We start from the raw sequence: 15,850 nt of genomic DNA, 5'->3' as shown, positions 1-15,850 counted from the left end.
CTCACCAGCCTCCAGAGTGGTGAGAGCAGGGCTGTGAGTGCATTGCTTTCAGCATCAGCTTTATTGTTACCTTGTGCAGTGAAGTCTTTGCCTTTCTGATGTCTTGAAAAATGTATTACTGCAACTTTGCTAGGTTCCCACACCATCTCTAGCAACTGTACAATTTTCTGTCTATTCTTGATTTGCTTCCCTTTGTTCTACAGTCCAATGCAGATGATTCTCCTCTTGTCCCTTTACGGCTTCATAAAGGAGTTTAGAGATTTCTGCAAAACCCAGAATCCAAATTCTACAGAAGCCTTGTGCCCCAAAAAACTCTCTCAGCTGCTTCTTGGTTTGGGGTTCAGGCATGGCACTAATAACCTTTCATTTCCTAGGCAACCCATGTCCTGTGTTATTTGAAATCCTAAATATTTAACATGCTGTACACAAATCTGGGCTTTCTTCCATGATACCTTATATTCAGTTTTCTTGTAAGTGCACCAACAACTATTTTTGTGCCTTCCCAGCATTGCTCTTGGGTTGGGCTACATAATAGCAAGTCATCTACATATTGCAATAGGATGCAGCTATATTGTTCCAAGGGGAAGGTAAGCAAGTCCTTGGCTAAGTCTTCCCCCAAAAGCATAGGTGAGTTTTTAAATCCCTCTGGCAATCTAGTCCAAGTAAACTGAGTATTTTTCCCATCACTCGGGTCTTCCCATTCAAATGCAAAGATAGTTTGACTGAGGGACATGATGAGAAGGCAAAACAAGGCATCTTTTAAATCCAAACAAGTAAACCATGCTGCTTCTGGAGGTATCAGACCCAACAAAGCATAGGGGTTAGGGACCACTGGGTGAAGCATTACTGTTCTGTCATTTACAGCCTGTAGATCTTGCACTGGCCTATAGTCCCCATTGGGTTTCTGAACAGGCAGCAAAGGGGAGTTCCAAGGTGACTTACATTCTCTAATAAGTCTGAATTCCTTTAATCTCATGATATGGGGCTTGATTCCAATTCGGGCTTGCCTGGACATGGGGTATTATTTTACAGCAATGGGGGCCAAATTGTCTTTTAATTCTATAACTATGGGTGGATGATTCTTGGCCAAGCCTCGGGGGATTCCTCTGCCCATACTCCAGGGAACATAGTTTTTAACTCTTGTGGAGCCTGGCAAACATCATCCACATTATAACAGTGCCATTCATCCTCTCTTTTAGTTGTTACCATCATGATGAGATCTCTTCCTGGGTCTAAATTCAGAGGTGCATTTCCTCATTGGGTGAAAGATTATAGCTCCCAATTTAGATAACAAATCTCTTCCTAGTAAGGGGATAGGACATTGTGGGATATACAAGAATTTATGTTTCACTCCTCCAATTTCACATGTCCTTTCCTAGCAGAACTGGAGCTTTTCTGAAATTCCAGTGGCACCAATCACTTGGATGCACTCTCCGCTCAGAGGGGCAACTGGAGCTGTTACTACTGAATGTTCTGTGCCACTATCCACCATAAGGACATATTTTGGCCCCCTATCATTATATCAACTATGGGCTCATGGGAGCCTAGCTGCATTGAGCCCAGTCTGTGTCAGTCACTGTCCTCCATCACAGGCAACAATGTGCCAGAATCCTTCCTTTCCTTCAAGTCCTGCTTTTTCTTTTCCTTGAGCCTTGGGCACTTATTCTTATAATGTTCTTTCTCTGCAATATGCACACTGGTCAAACTCTAAGTCCTCATGCCGAAAACCTTTCTTCTGTCTTCCTTCTACTTTTGTTCCTTCTCTTCCTTGGCTCCCATAGCTATATAAGGAGCTCTCCTCTGATCCCACTCATCTTCCTTCCTGGCTCTCTTTCCCTTTCACTGTCTCTCTATTCACATACACTTTCCTAGCTAATTACAACAATTGCATTATATTCATGCCTTCCCAAGTCTCATGCCTTTGGATTTTTCTTCTAATGTCTGGTGCTGACTGGGTTATAAAAGTTGTATTAATTAACTAATGGTTTTCTGGAACTGCTGGGTCAAATGGTGTGTACATTCTATAGACCTCACAAAGCTGCTCATAAAATTTCTCAGGGCTCTCATTCGGCTCCTGATGGGTCTCTGACACTTTAATCATATTAGTAGGTCTTTTACTTGCAGCCCACATTCCTGCTAAAAGGACTGTTTGATAATTTCTCAAGTTTTCCTGTCCTGCTTGGGTACTGGGATCCCAATTGGGCCTTACATTTACTGGGAATTGCTGTTCATGCCAAGCGTCTGGATTCTACATATCACCCAGCATTCTATTGGTATTAATCTTTTTAATATCCCCTAAAACACTCTGCATTTCTTTAGGGGTTAACAAAGCTCTACAAAGTTTTTTTTATAGTCCTCCCAATTAGGACAATGGGTAGCAAAGATGGCATCAAATAATTGAAGCATTTTGGAGGGGTCTTGGCAGAGAATAAATGGCTTTTTTTTCTGGACCTTGCCTCCTTTTGTCCTTTTTAAAGTCAAATCTCAAATACCACATCTTGGTCTGACATATTTGTGCATTTTCCCAACAGTTTTTTCTAACTCACTGTAAAGGAGGCAGTCATATTGTAACCTGTTGGCTCTTAAACTCTTTGAAGATGACTGATGTGTACATATTAGTAAAATACTTAGAATTTAACCCTTTGATGACAACCAATGTAAACATATTTAAACTTTTCATAAACTTGAAACCAACAAACAAACATATATTGTTTTTTTGATAAAGCACTTTCGCACATCTTTTGACATACCTAAACCTTCTGGTCTTGTATATTTCTTTTATCTTTCTAACAAGACAAACATACAAAATTTCTTATATCAAAATTGTATCTTTTACTCATAGCTTTTTAATATTTTGTTATCTCACACTATAGACCTTTTGTCACAAACTTGTCTTTAGCTGTTAAAATTTTAAAGTGTAGCTTTTTGGTTCTCAGGTAGTTACATTTTAAATTTGGTTGGCTGACAATAGAACCATAGTAACCTTGAGTTTTTTTTATCAACAAAGTACAAAAAAGAGCAAGTTAACGCTATAATTAAAATTGAAGAATTTTCAATGTACAAGAAATATTTTAAGCACACCAATTAAACATTTATTCAAACTGAAACACAGATACATTTATCAATTAGCTAAAATTTGTAACTTGATTTCTCTTGTAAAATTCCTTACTTTCTCTGGCTTTGTTTTATGCCCTTCAGAGCTTTCTTAGGTGTTTTTAATCCATTAATTATTTTCTCTTTTCAATTCTTTTTTTTCCAACTTGAGTTCAAGCCCTATTCAATCCTCTCTGAGTCTGACCACAGCATGCACCCTCTGGTGCACTAAAGTCAAGCAGTTCTCATGCTTTTCTCCCCACCTCCTCTGCACTTGTGAATTTAGCAACACAAAAGGAGGGGGGAAATCAAAATTCTCTTGGTCCGGATCTGAAAGGGCTGGTTTCTTTCCAGCAAAGTTCTCTTTCTGATGGAGCACCAGGGTATTGTTTTTTGTTTCCAGGGTGCACATATGAAGCCAAGGAGGCATTCTGTGGCAGAATTTGAGCCATAACTCAATATAGGGAAATTGATCTGGATGTTCCCATCCAGGGGTGCTGACTGTTAGCCAGATGGACCAGATAAGACCCTCATCTAGGGATCTCTCAGTTGGCCAAGCTGGGCAAAGCGTGGGCCATTCTAACACATAAAAGACTCTAAGTTTTTGGGGTTTCATCTTAATACCATCATTTCCAGTAAACCCTTTTTGAAAATTCTTAGGCATGCATTTCAAAACAGTAGGATGAGATGTTCCCCATGATCAGCCGATCAGAGTGTTGGTGTGTATATGGGTACCCTTGTACAGAGACACAAGACAAACAAAGGTGGGGGGGGGATCACTCTCTTGCCTGCCTGGCTGCAGGTCTCTTGGCCACTTTAAGTTCCGTTCAGGCTAAGGGGGGCTGTCGCTTAAGCTCACCATTGTGCCTTTGTTAAACGTGACCACACAAGTTCTGCAAGATGACCAACCGCACACAAATTCCATGACTCAGGGAGGACTCCTTAAGCAGCACAAGCACCTCCTCCCTTTGTCTTGTTCAGCAGCTAGTTCCACTCACTCTCCAATCCAGAACCCTTTCACTCACACATTTATTAAGAAGTTATCACATTCCCTCCCAGTGACCCCCTAACCATAACCAAAACAAATGAAAGAAGCTACCTCCCCAAATGGCAAAGTGCAAGGGGTGATCAGGCCCCTGCGCTGCATTTGCCCAAAGTTACAAAATACAAATTCACAAAGTGAGACCAAAGCAAAACCAAAAGTTAGCAACCAGGGGGCTTTCCAGAGTTTCGCACCCAGCAAAGGAAAGAGACAGATGAGACACCAAAAGCAGCAGCCCTCCTTCTGATGTCTTTTGTCTCGGGTTTGGGCAATCTGCAACAGGTAAGGGGATCTCTGTGTCCTGTTGGGGAGCCTAGGAAATTAGTCCCAGGGGCATGCCTTTCCTCTCTAGGAGACAGAGAGCCACTCCCTCCGGTGGAGTTGGGGCCGATGCCCAAAAGGGCCACTTCTTTCCCAATTCCCAATCAGGAAACCAAATGATCCGGAATCGCAGACAGAAATGAACAGAGACACAGAACTTGGGTTAAAAAAAAAAGCCTTTACTCCCTAGCGAGGGGGACCACCAGAAACTTGTCTGATCTATCTCTGCCCTGTCCTTTGTTTTAACATAAATTCTATACCTTCTTTTATGCATTACTTCATTTCTGGTGGTCTTAGTAAAATTTCTCTTTCTCTTTTGAAACTAGTTCCTGTTAACAGTTATAGTTACAGACATAAAACAAGGAGATGGCACCTAAAACACACACATTGTAAACTACCCAAAACAGTTCTACTTTGCTTTTCTCCAGGTTAAATGTTATCTACAGTTAGGATATGGGTCAAAAGTTCAGTTACCATCACCTTAAACAGTAAGAGTTATGGGAAAGGTAAATCTTAAAGGAATGGATTACTTATTCTGCTTCAGCTACCTTCAAAAATCACTTATAGTTTAAATTTTCTCCATCAAAACTAACTCTCAGTAGTCACAGTGACTTAGGATCAAAAGATAGGCTTGAGAAAGGAAAGAATGACTCTTGCAATTTATCGACCACCCTGGGTTATAAATGACCTGTGGGAGACAGAGAGGGTCCTGAACAAGCACAAAGAGACACCAAAGATGACAATGTCAAGAGATACTGACTTCTAGCAAGTGAGTAGCAAAAATGTGGAGGTTAAAAGTTCCTTGCCTGCTGGTTTCTGGCCTGTGCCCAGCACACAAAGTCCTGAGAGAGGGAAGTCATGCTCTGTAACCGTGTCCCAGTAGTGCACCTTGAGAAGGCTTGATCAAGTCAATGGGCCTCTCCTGTCTCAGTCTCCCCACTCATAACTGATAAGGTTACAGTTCTCTAAGGACCTTCTCGGTCTGAAAGGCTCCAAATCCACCACCCAGGGTCATGAGTCAGTGTGAAGGCAGGCTGAAGGGCAGCACAGGGTAGGGAGAAGGCTCTTTGGGTGCACAGGGCACACACGGATGGGATTTATTGGATCTCCGGTGACCCAAGTGGGTGGGAGGTAGCTCATGGAAAGAGTGAAAAACTGTTTCAGCTCTTACGGACCATCTGAAAGAAATTCCTGCTAGCTCACTAAATATTGGTATCACAAGCATCCCGATTACAAGGACTTCAGGATAGATAATATTGGTGCTCAAATATAATGAGAATTTGTCAGTCTCACCCATGTTTTCACGGTCTTCTTGCTTCCTACAGAAAATATCCAAATCCCACCATCCATGGGAACCTCCAGTCCTCTGGAGCTGTCACCTTCCATCATGAGCAAGGCTGCTCCCTTAACAACAAGTGCCCCAGCCCTCAGGTCAACATGGCTACTGCCCTCAGGTTCTGTCACCTACTTCCAGGCAGCCATGGCCAGTTCCTACATTTACCAACACTGTAGTGAAAGTAGGTTTTCAGGGGCTGCTGGCCAGAGCCAGATGTCCTCTTTGGTTTTGTCCTGTCCAGATATTTGGCAGTGGGATGGCATGGCAGGCTCTGGAAGCAGGCATCCAATATTGGAGACATTTACAGTGACTGTCACTAACCAGAGCACAACAGTTGCTTTCTCATCTATGCCTGCCCATGCTAATTCCATCATCCCCATTTATCCTTCTATAGCTGCCAGCCCGGTTCAGCCAATACCATCACCATATGCTCCGAACCAAGGACATGGCTACTACTATTACAATCAAAGTGCAATGGGGCCTCTGATATGTGCAGAGCTTGGAGGACTGCAGCCATATGAGTTTGTGTCACACACAGACAGCGGGGCAGCTGCCCCTCAGCCAGAGATAGTAATGGTGTCGAAGGTGATTCAGCACAAATATGCCATAACATAAGCTTCTAATGCGATCTGCTATTCTGGATCTGTGCAAGCCAACATGGAAACGAGCTTCCAAGATGGGTCCTGAGAGCAGAAGCAAAAGGGATCGGGGTAACATTGTGCAGGAGGGATGAATCTCCTGCTGAGTACAGGTAAGCATAGAGATAGGCAGAATTTCAGGCCTGAGATGGGCTCTGCTTCCAGACTCTGTAAGTAGGGAATGAAGGACACCATAGAGGCCATCCCTGCTGCACAAGAGCAGCCCAGGAGGCCACTGAGGCAGGCCACACTTCTCAGAGCTCTTAAGGATGAGTTCCCCTTTAGCAGCCCTCCATAAGTAATTCCCTTTGGCCTTCTGTTGCTGTGGTCCCTTTGGAAGACACTTCCAAGTTTAAGGTGGTGAGGACAGTTTCATTTCCCTCATTTTCAGCAAGATGGAATACCTTATACTTCAGAGATCCTGTCCAAAGCTTGTGCCTCAGTACCTGTCCTGCTCACATTTTGCATAAGTAAGACCTTATCTCTCCTAGTCCATGGCAAGAGGTGTTCTTATACCAGCAAGAGAGGAGAGCACTGAGTGTACCTGAGAGTAGGAAGCTACACCTGAACACCTCTATCTGTGAGAGTGCACATATGTGGGAACTTGCACTTCTGCGTGTGTGTGTGTGTGTGTGTGTGTGTGTGTGTGTGCCGAGGGTATATAGTGCACAGGGCCTTGTGCATAGTAGACAATACTCTCCCAATGTACCAAAATATATCCTGATCTAAAAATCACTTTGTTTCCTTTGACTAAGAACAATCCTAGGACCTAAAAATAAAGCCATGAAATAAAGACATCAGCTGATAAGCAGGAAGAACAGTTACCTCCTAGCTATAAAGCAAGGTCCTGTCCATGGTCCTTAAGGACAGAGACTGGAAAGGTCCTGCTGACTCTTGGTGGGCTCCTGAGGGCTGTGCTGGTGTGAACGGGGTGCAACTCCCCTAGGAAAGACTGACGTTTTCCTTGTTTCATTTGCAGTAAAGGAAATGTCCCCAGAGACAGAGACATATGTGGGATGGCAAGCCCTGAGCCAGGCAGGGTTTGTGTCACAACTTGCAGAAATCCTGGAGTCCTGCCATAGCAGAAGTGCCCAGTTGCTTGAGGGAAGCCCACCAACTGAGTCTGGGGGCATTTCAGCGGGAGCTCCAGTGCATAATTCCACTCATTCCTTGGCCTTGGATTCAAGCTGGGAGCAACCAGAGAAGGAGAACTGGGATGAGATGAGAAGTGAAAGCTTAGAGCCTCTGGATGCCCAGGAGATCTTTGTAGGAACCCGAGACCTAACTTTACTCTCCTTAGCATCCCCTGACTCTCCCAAGCTGCTGGCTTCCACTGAGCATCCAATCCCTGAGAATCCTCGTTCTGAAGATGCCCTCTTGGGAAAGTGCCACCTGACTCCCCAGGACCCAGGGACCCTTGACAAGGGGATTGAGTCCAGCCCGGGTTGGGCAGATATTGGGGCCCTGGTAGAGGACATTCAACTTCCCCAGGTGCTCCAGTCCTTGGAAGATCTTGATCAGTCCAATCAGCCCACAACCATCCTAACCCAAGACACTCATGAGATTCATGAGAATGGTGTGCAGGAAAACTCAGCTATCACCAATGTTCCTTCAGCAAAGTTGAGGAAGAAGAAACATAAAGCTTCTGAGCTGAGCACTGAAGCTCCTGAGGCTAAAATGCAGCTGAAGGCTCCTGAGAGACTGTCAGGGAAAGAAGGGTGCATTTTTAGTGCAGCAGCCAGTAACTGGGCTCCCGCAGACACGGCTGAGAAGTCCTAAAGAAAGTCTCCAATGAAGGCATCCAGCAGAACCAACCAAGGTAAGGGCCATGGGACAGGGAGGGCCAAGAGAACCAAAGTTAACAATGCAAGAGTCATGCTGTCTTCTAGCAAGTGAGTAGCAAAAATGTGGAGGTTAAAAGTTCCTTGCCTGCTGGTTTCTGGCCTGTGCCCAGCACACAAAGTCCTGAGAGAGAGAAGTCATGCTCTGTAACCGTGTCCCAGTAGTGCACCTTGGGAAGGCTTGATCAAGTCAATGGGCCTCTCCTGTCTCAGTCTCCCCACTCATAACTGATAAGGTTAAAGTTCTCTAAGGACCTTCTCGGTCTGAAAGGCTCCAAATCCACCACCCAGGGTCATGAGTCAGTGTGAAAGCAGGCTGAAGGGCAGCACAGGGTAGGGAGAAGGCTCTTTGGGTGCACAGGGCACACACGGATGGGATTTATTGGATCTCCGGTGACCCAAGTGGGTGGGAGGTAGCTCATGGAAAGAGTGAAAAACTGTTTCAGCTCTTACGGACCATCTGAAAGAAATTCCTGCTAGCTCACTAAATATTGGTATCACAAGCATCCCGATTACAAGGACTTCAGGATAGATAATATTGGTGCTCAAATATAATGAGAATTTGTCAGTCTCACCCATGTTTTCACGGTCTTCTTGCTTCCTACAGAAAATATCCAAATCCCACCATCCATGGGAACCTCCAGTCCTCTGGAGCTGTCACCTTCCATCATGAGCAAGGCTGCTCCCTTAACAACAAGTGCCCCAGCCCTCAGGTCAACATGGCTACTGCCCTCAGGTTCTGTCACCTACTTCCAGGCAGCCATGGCCAGTTCCTACATTTACCAACACTGTAGTGAAAGTAGGTTTTCAGGGGCTGCTGGCCAGAGCCAGATGTCCTCTTTGGTTTTGTCCTGTCCAGATATTTGGCAGTGGGATGGCATGGCAGGCTCTGGAAGCAGGCATCCAATATTGGAGACATTTACAGTGACTGTCACTAACCAGAGCACAACAGTTGCTTTCTCATCTATGCCTGCCCATGCTAATTCCATCATCCCCATTTATCCTTCTATAGCTGCCAGCCCGGTTCAGCCAATACCATCACCATATACTCCGAACCAAGGACATGGCTACTACTATTACAATCAAAGTGCAATGGGGCCTCTGATATGTGCAGAGCTTGGAGGACTGCAGCCATATGAGTTTGTGTCACACACAGACAGCGGGGCAGCTGCCCCTCAGCCAGAGATAGTAATGGTGTTGAAGGTGATTCAGCACAAATATGCCATAACATAAGCTTCTAATGCGATCTGCTATTCTGGATCTGTGCAAGCCAACATGGAAACGAGCTTCCAAGATGGGTCCTGAGAGCAGAAGCAAAAGGGATCGGGGTAACATTGTGCAGGAGGGATGAATCTCCTGCTGAGTACAGGTAAGCATAGAGATAGGCAGAATTTCAGGCCTGAGATGGGCTCTGCTTCCAGACTCTGTAAGTAGGGAATGAAGGACACCATAGAGGCCATCCCTGCTGCACAAGAGCAGCCCAGGAGGCCACTGAGGCAGGCCACACTTCTCAGAGCTCTTAAGGATGAGTTCCCCTTTAGCAGCCCTCCATAAGTAATTCCCTTTGGCCTTCTGTTGCTGTGGTCCCTTTGGAAGACACTTCCAAGTTTAAGGTGGTGAGGACAGTTTCATTTCCCTCATTTTCAGCAAGATGGAATACCTTATACTTCAGAGATCCTGTCCAAAGCTTGTGCCTCAGTACCTGTCCTGCTCACATTTTGCATAAGTAAGACCTTATCTCTCCTAGTCCATGGCAAGAGGTGTTCTTATACCAGCAAGAGAGGAGAGCACTGAGTGTACCTGAGAGTAGGAAGCTACACCTGAACACCTCTATCTGTGAGAGTGCACATATGTGGGAACTTGCACTTCTGCATGTGTGTGTGTGTGTGTGTGTGTGTGTGTGTGTGTGCCGAGGGTATATAGTGCACAGGGCCTTGTGCATAGTAGACAATACTCTCCCAATGTACCAAAATATATCCTGATCTAAAAATCACTTTGTTTCCTTTGACTAAGAACAATCCTAGGACCTAAAAATAAAGCCATGAAATAAAGACATCAGCTGATAAGCAGGAAGAACAGTTACCTCCTAGCTATAAAGCAAGGTCCTGTCCATGGTCCTTAAGGACAGAGACTGGAAAGGTCCTGCTGACTCTTGGTGGGCTCCTGAGGGCTGTGCTGGTGTGAACGGGGTGCAACTCCCCTAGGAAAGACTGACGTTTTCCTTGTTTCATTTGCAGTAAAGGAAATGTCCCCAGAGACAGAGACATATGTGGGATGGCAAGCCCTGAGCCAGGCAGGGTTTGTGTCACAACTTGCAGAAATCCTGGAGTCCTGCCATAGCAGAAGTGCCCAGTTGCTTGAGGGAAGCCCACCAACTGAGTCTGGGGGCATTTCAGCGGGAGCTCCAGTGCATAATTCCACTCATTCCTTGGCCTTGGATTCAAGCTGGGAGCAACCAGAGAAGGAGAACTGGGATGAGATGAGAAGTGAAAGCTTAGAGCCTCTGGATGCCCAGGAGATCTTTGTAGGAACCCGAGACCTAACTTTACTCTCCTTAGCATCCCCTGACTCTCCCAAGCTGCTGGCTTCCACTGAGCATCCAATCCCTGAGAATCCTCGTTCTGAAGATGCCCTCTTGGGAAAGTGCCACCTGACTCCCCAGGACCCAGGGACCCTTGACAAGGGGATTGAGTCCAGCCCGGGTTGGGCAGATATTGGGGCCCTGGTAGAGGACATTCAACTTCCCCAGGTGCTCCAGTCCTTGGAAGATCTTGATCAGTCCAATCAGCCCACAACCATCCTAACCCAAGACACTGATGAGATTCATGAGAATGGTGTGCAGGAAAACTCAGCTATCACCAATGTTCCTTCAGCAAAGTTGAGGAAGAAGAAACATAAAGCTTCTGAGCTGAGCACTGAAGCTCCTGAGGCTAAAATGCAGCTGAAGGCTCCTGAGAGACTGTCAGGGAAAGAAGGGTGCATTTTTAGTGCAGCAGCCAGTAACTGGGCTCCCGCAGACACGGCTGAGAAGTCCTAAAGAAAGTCTCCAATGAAGGCATCCAGCAGAACCAACCAAGGTAAGGGCCATGGGACAGGGAGGGCCAAGAGAACCAAAGTTAACAATGCAAGAGTCATGCTGTCTTCTAGCAAGTGAGTAGCAAAAATGTGGAGGTTAAAAGTTCCTTGCCTGCTGGTTTCTGGCCTGTGCCCAGCACACAAAGTCCTGAGAGAGGGAAGTCATGCTCTGTAACCGTGTCCCAGTAGTGCACCTTGGGAAGGCTTGATCAAGTCAATGGGCCTCTCCTGTCTCAGTCTCCCCACTCATAACTGATAAGGTTAAAGTTCTCTAAGGACCTTCTCGGTCTGAAAGGCTCCAAATCCACCACCCAGGGTCATGAGTCAGTGTGAAAGCAGGCTGAAGGGCAGCACAGGGTAGGGAGAAGGCTCTTTGGGTGCACAGGGCACACACGGATGGGATTTATTGGATCTCCGGTGACCCAAGTGGGTGGGAGGTAGCTCATGGAAAGAGTGAAAAACTGTTTCAGCTCTTACGGACCATCTGAAAGAAATTCCTGCTAGCTCACTAAATATTGGTATCACAAGCATCCCGATTACAAGGACTTCAGGATAGATAATATTGGTGCTCAAATATAATGAGAATTTGTCAGTCTCACCCATGTTTTCACGGTCTTCTTGCTTCCTACAGAAAATATCCAAATCCCACCATCCATGGGAACCTCCAGTCCTCTGGAGCTGTCACCTTCCATCATGAGCAAGGCTGCTCCCTTAACAACAAGTGCCCCAGCCCTCAGGTCAACATGGCTACTGCCCTCAGGTTCTGTCACCTACTTCCAGGCAGCCATGGCCAGTTCCTACATTTACCAACACTGTAGTGAAAGTAGGTTTTCAGGGGCTGCTGGCCAGAGCCAGATGTCCTCTTTGGTTTTGTCCTGTCCAGATATTTGGCAGTGGGATGGCATGGCAGGCTCTGGAAGCAGGCATCCAATATTGGAGACATTTACAGTGACTGTCACTAACCAGAGCACAACAGTTGCTTTCTCATCTATGCCTGCCCATGCTAATTCCATCATCCCCATTTATCCTTCTATAGCTGCCAGCCCGGTTCAGCCAATACCATCACCATATGCTCCGAACCAAGGACATGGCTACTACTATTACAATCAAAGTGCAATGGGGCCTCTGATATGTGCAGAGCTTGGAGGACTGCAGCCATATGAGTTTGTGTCACACACAGACAGCGGGGCAGCTGCCCCTCAGCCAGAGATAGTAATGGTGTTGAAGGTGATTCAGCACAAATATGCCATAACATAAGCTTCTAATGCGATCTGCTATTCTGGATCTGTGCAAGCCAACATGGAAACGAGCTTCCAAGATGGGTCCTGAGAGCAGAAGCAAAAGGGATCGGGGTAACATTGTGCAGGAGGGATGAATCTCCTGCTGAGTACAGGTAAGCATAGAGATAGGCAGAATTTCAGGCCTGAGATGGGCTCTGCTTCCAGACTCTGTAAGTAGGGAATGAAGGACACCATAGAGGCCATCCCTGCTGCACAAGAGCAGCCCAGGAGGCCACTGAGGCAGGCCACACTTCTCAGAGCTCTTAAGGATGAGTTCCCCTTTAGCAGCCCTCCATAAGTAATTCCCTTTGGCCTTCTGTTGCTGTGGTCCCTTTGGAAGACACTTCCAAGTTTAAGGTGGTGAGGACAGTTTCATTTCCCTCATTTTCAGCAAGATGGAATACCTTATACTTCAGAGATCCTGTCCAAAGCTTGTGCCTCAGTACCTGTCCTGCTCACATTTTGCATAAGTAAGACCTTATCTCTCCTAGTCCATGGCAAGAGGTGTTCTTATACCAGCAAGAGAGGAGAGCACTGAGTGTACCTGAGAGTAGGAAGCTACACCTGAACACCTCTATCTGTGAGAGTGCACATATGTGGGAACTTGCACTTCTGCGTGTGTGTGTGTGTGTGTGTGTGTGTGTGTGTGTGTGCCGAGGGTATATAGTGCACAGGGCCTTGTGCATAGTAGACAATACTCTCCCAATGTACCAAAATATATCCTGATCTAAAAATCACTTTGTTTCCTTTGACTAAGAACAATCCTAGGACCTAAAAATAAAGCCATGAAATAAAGACATCAGCTGATAAGCAGGAAGAACAGTTACCTCCTAGCTATAAAGCAAGGTCCTGTCCATGGTCCTTAAGGACAGAGACTGGAAAGGTCCTGCTGACTCTTGGTGGGCTCCTGAGGGCTGTGCTGGTGTGAACGGGGTGCAACTCCCCTAGGAAAGACTGACGTTTTCCTTGTTTCATTTGCAGTAAAGGAAATGTCCCCAGAGACAGAGACATATGTGGGATGGCAAGCCCTGAGCCAGGCAGGGTTTGTGTCACAACTTGCAGAAATCCTGGAGTCCTGCCATAGCAGAAGTGCCCAGTTGCTTGAGGGAAGCCCACCAACTGAGTCTGGGGGCATTTCAGCGGGAGCTCCAGTGCATAATTCCACTCATTCCTTGGCCTTGGATTCAAGCTGGGAGCAACCAGAGAAGGAGAACTGGGATGAGATGAGAAGTGAAAGCTTAGAGCCTCTGGATGCCCAGGAGATCTTTGTAGGAACCCGAGACCTAACTTTACTCTCCTTAGCATCCCCTGACTCTCCCAAGCTGCTGGCTTCCACTGAGCATCCAATCCCTGAGAATCCTCGTTCTGAAGATGCCCTCTTGGGAAAGTGCCACCTGACTCCCCAGGACCCAGGGACCCTTGACAAGGGGATTGAGTCCAGCCCGGGTTGGGCAGATATTGGGGCCCTGGTAGAGGACATTCAACTTCCCCAGGTGCTCCAGTCCTTGGAAGATCTTGATCAGTCCAATCAGCCCACAACCATCCTAGCCCAAGACACTCATGAGATTCATGAGAATGGTGTGCAGGAAAACTCAGCTATCACCAATGTTCCTTCAGCAAAGTTGAGGAAGAAGAAACATAAAGCTTCTGAGGTTATCACTGGAGCTCCTGAGGCTAAACTGCAGCTCATGGACCTCGAGAGCCTGTCAGGGGGAAAAGGGTGCATTTTTAGTGCAGCAGCCAGTGACAGGGCTCCCAAGGACACGGTTGAGAAGTCCTACAGAAAATCTCCAATGATGGCATCCAGCAGAACCAACCAAGATGAGGGTCATGGGAAAGGGAAGGACAAGAGAACCAAAGGCAATAATGCCAAGAAAGCTCTTGAGAATAAGCAGTCTGAGCCTAAGGTCAAGGCAGAAGAGGTGCCAACGATTCCTAACCGGAAGCGCAAGAGACAACAACCTGTGATTGGTCAAGAGGTATTTAAAATGCCTCACACCAGCCTAGGCATGCACTTGCTGGAATCTGTGCAGGTTTTCCACCCTTTAGGGAAGAAGTTGGATAAGAAAGGTGGAAGCTTTTCCTCCAGGGCCCTGGGAGCATCGAGTAGCACCAAAGATCTCAAGACGTCAACAGGCAAATCTTGGCCAGGGGTCCCATGTGAGGGGAAAATCCCTCGGGATGATGCCCGGAACCCCCCCAGCACTGCTGAAGCAGAGGCTTCATCTTCATCCCTGTGTGAGCTGCCCCCACCTGGGCAGGTGAAGTTAATACCACTGTCTTTTCCCAGCCCAGAAAAGCCTCCATCCCGACCCGTTTGCCGAAGGCCACAGCCTCCAGCCTCAAGGCAGCCCACTATAGCTCACCCTGTCCAACCTGCTGCCACTGACACAGCACAGCCATCCCAAACAGCTGCTGGCAACACCTCTCTGATGCATCCCATCAAACCAGCTCAGCCAGTTCTGAACAATGCCAGCCAAGCACACCTGACCTGGAAGACCCAGCCCGGAGTTCCTCGGCCTGCAGTGTCTAAGCCTGCATCCCGGGCAACATCACCTTGCTCCTCACTCAGAAGAGTGCCTGTAGCCACCGGTCTGACCAAGCAGTGCAGTTCCCCACCTCTGCGGCACCACCCGTATCTCATCGAAGACTTCAGCCGCCAGCGAATTCCCTGGAGGGAGCCCAGCGTTCCCCAACCAGTCCTGTCAACCCCGATTACAGAGGAACAGAGACCAGAGCGAGAAGCGATGAAGAGGCAGGCTCAGCTAGAGCGGGAGCTGGCTGCCAAATACACCTCCTTAGGGAAGCTGCAGTTTTTCAGGCAGAGGGAGACAGACATGGAAATTGCTCAATACTACGGATACGTAAGATGAGAGCCAGGAGCACTGTCCAGCCTCTTTGGTATCAAGTGGTTCTCCACTTAGATATGCAGAGAGAAGTAGAAATTTGCTGATTCTGATGTACCACTGAAGATTATCATAACCACATCCTGGTTATTTTCATTATAATATAGCTCCTCAGCAGAGGAGCTCAGTAGAACAAATAGATAGGAAATAAAGCCCACTTTTAAGTTTTGAGGTGTGTTCACTGTGGTTTCCTTTGGTACAGGTGGGGATCAAAGCATGCATTTAAAAGAAGCAACTTAATGCTGGGTGACAGAACATGGGCACACAGGTTAAGAGCTGGGCAAGGAGAAAGAAATAAGATTTGAGTCAAAAAGGCCA

The 15,850-nt window shown here is 46.8% G+C and overlaps 7 protein-coding genes across 9 annotated transcripts in view; 6 read left to right on the top strand and 1 right to left on the bottom strand.

Moving 5' to 3' along the window:
• Asb14 (ankyrin repeat and SOCS box containing 14) overlaps positions 1 to 15,850 on the bottom strand; it is a 99,221-nt gene that overhangs the window by 68,289 nt on the left and 15,082 nt on the right. The gene's annotated exons all lie outside the window — the stretch shown is intronic.
• On the top strand, positions 5,805 to 6,407 carry LOC147826471 (uncharacterized protein C2orf78-like). The gene has a single exon (XM_087182350.1). It carries the CDS (start codon positions 5,805 to 5,807, stop codon positions 6,405 to 6,407), a length of 603 nt encoding a protein of 200 aa, XP_087038476.1.
• On the top strand, positions 6,376 to 8,209 carry LOC147826470 (uncharacterized protein C2orf78-like). The gene is made up of 2 exons (XM_087182345.1): positions 6,376 to 6,543; positions 7,410 to 8,209. The coding sequence occupies exons 1-2, from the start codon at positions 6,522 to 6,524 to the stop codon at positions 8,207 to 8,209; spliced, it is 822 nt and encodes a 273-aa protein (XP_087038471.1). The 5' UTR covers positions 6,376 to 6,521.
• On the top strand, positions 8,902 to 9,504 carry LOC147826469 (uncharacterized protein C2orf78-like). The gene has a single exon (XM_087182349.1). It carries the CDS (start codon positions 8,902 to 8,904, stop codon positions 9,502 to 9,504), a length of 603 nt encoding a protein of 200 aa, XP_087038475.1.
• On the top strand, positions 9,454 to 11,308 carry LOC106009641 (uncharacterized protein C2orf78-like). The gene is made up of 2 exons (XM_087182344.1): positions 9,454 to 9,640; positions 10,509 to 11,308. Exons 1-2 carry the CDS (start codon positions 9,619 to 9,621, stop codon positions 11,306 to 11,308), a joined length of 822 nt encoding a protein of 273 aa, XP_087038470.1. The 5' UTR covers positions 9,454 to 9,618.
• LOC147826468 (uncharacterized protein C2orf78-like) lies at positions 12,001 to 12,603 on the top strand. The gene has a single exon (XM_087182348.1). It carries the CDS (start codon positions 12,001 to 12,003, stop codon positions 12,601 to 12,603), a length of 603 nt encoding a protein of 200 aa, XP_087038474.1.
• On the top strand, positions 12,553 to 15,701 carry LOC147826467 (uncharacterized protein C2orf78-like). Its single transcript, XM_087182340.1, has 2 exons — positions 12,553 to 12,739; positions 13,608 to 15,701. The coding sequence occupies exons 1-2, from the start codon at positions 12,718 to 12,720 to the stop codon at positions 15,497 to 15,499; spliced, it is 1,914 nt and encodes a 637-aa protein (XP_087038466.1). The 5' UTR covers positions 12,553 to 12,717; the 3' UTR covers positions 15,500 to 15,701.

This window comes from Heterocephalus glaber, unplaced genomic scaffold, assembly GCF_053883595.1.
Source record: "Heterocephalus glaber isolate CG9 unplaced genomic scaffold, H.glaber_assembly_v1.0 deba00001472, whole genome shotgun sequence".
Taxonomy (NCBI): Eukaryota; Metazoa; Chordata; class Mammalia; order Rodentia; family Bathyergidae; genus Heterocephalus; species Heterocephalus glaber.
Note: the sequence above shows the minus strand (reverse complement) of the source record. Positions and strands in the feature narration are given on the sequence as shown.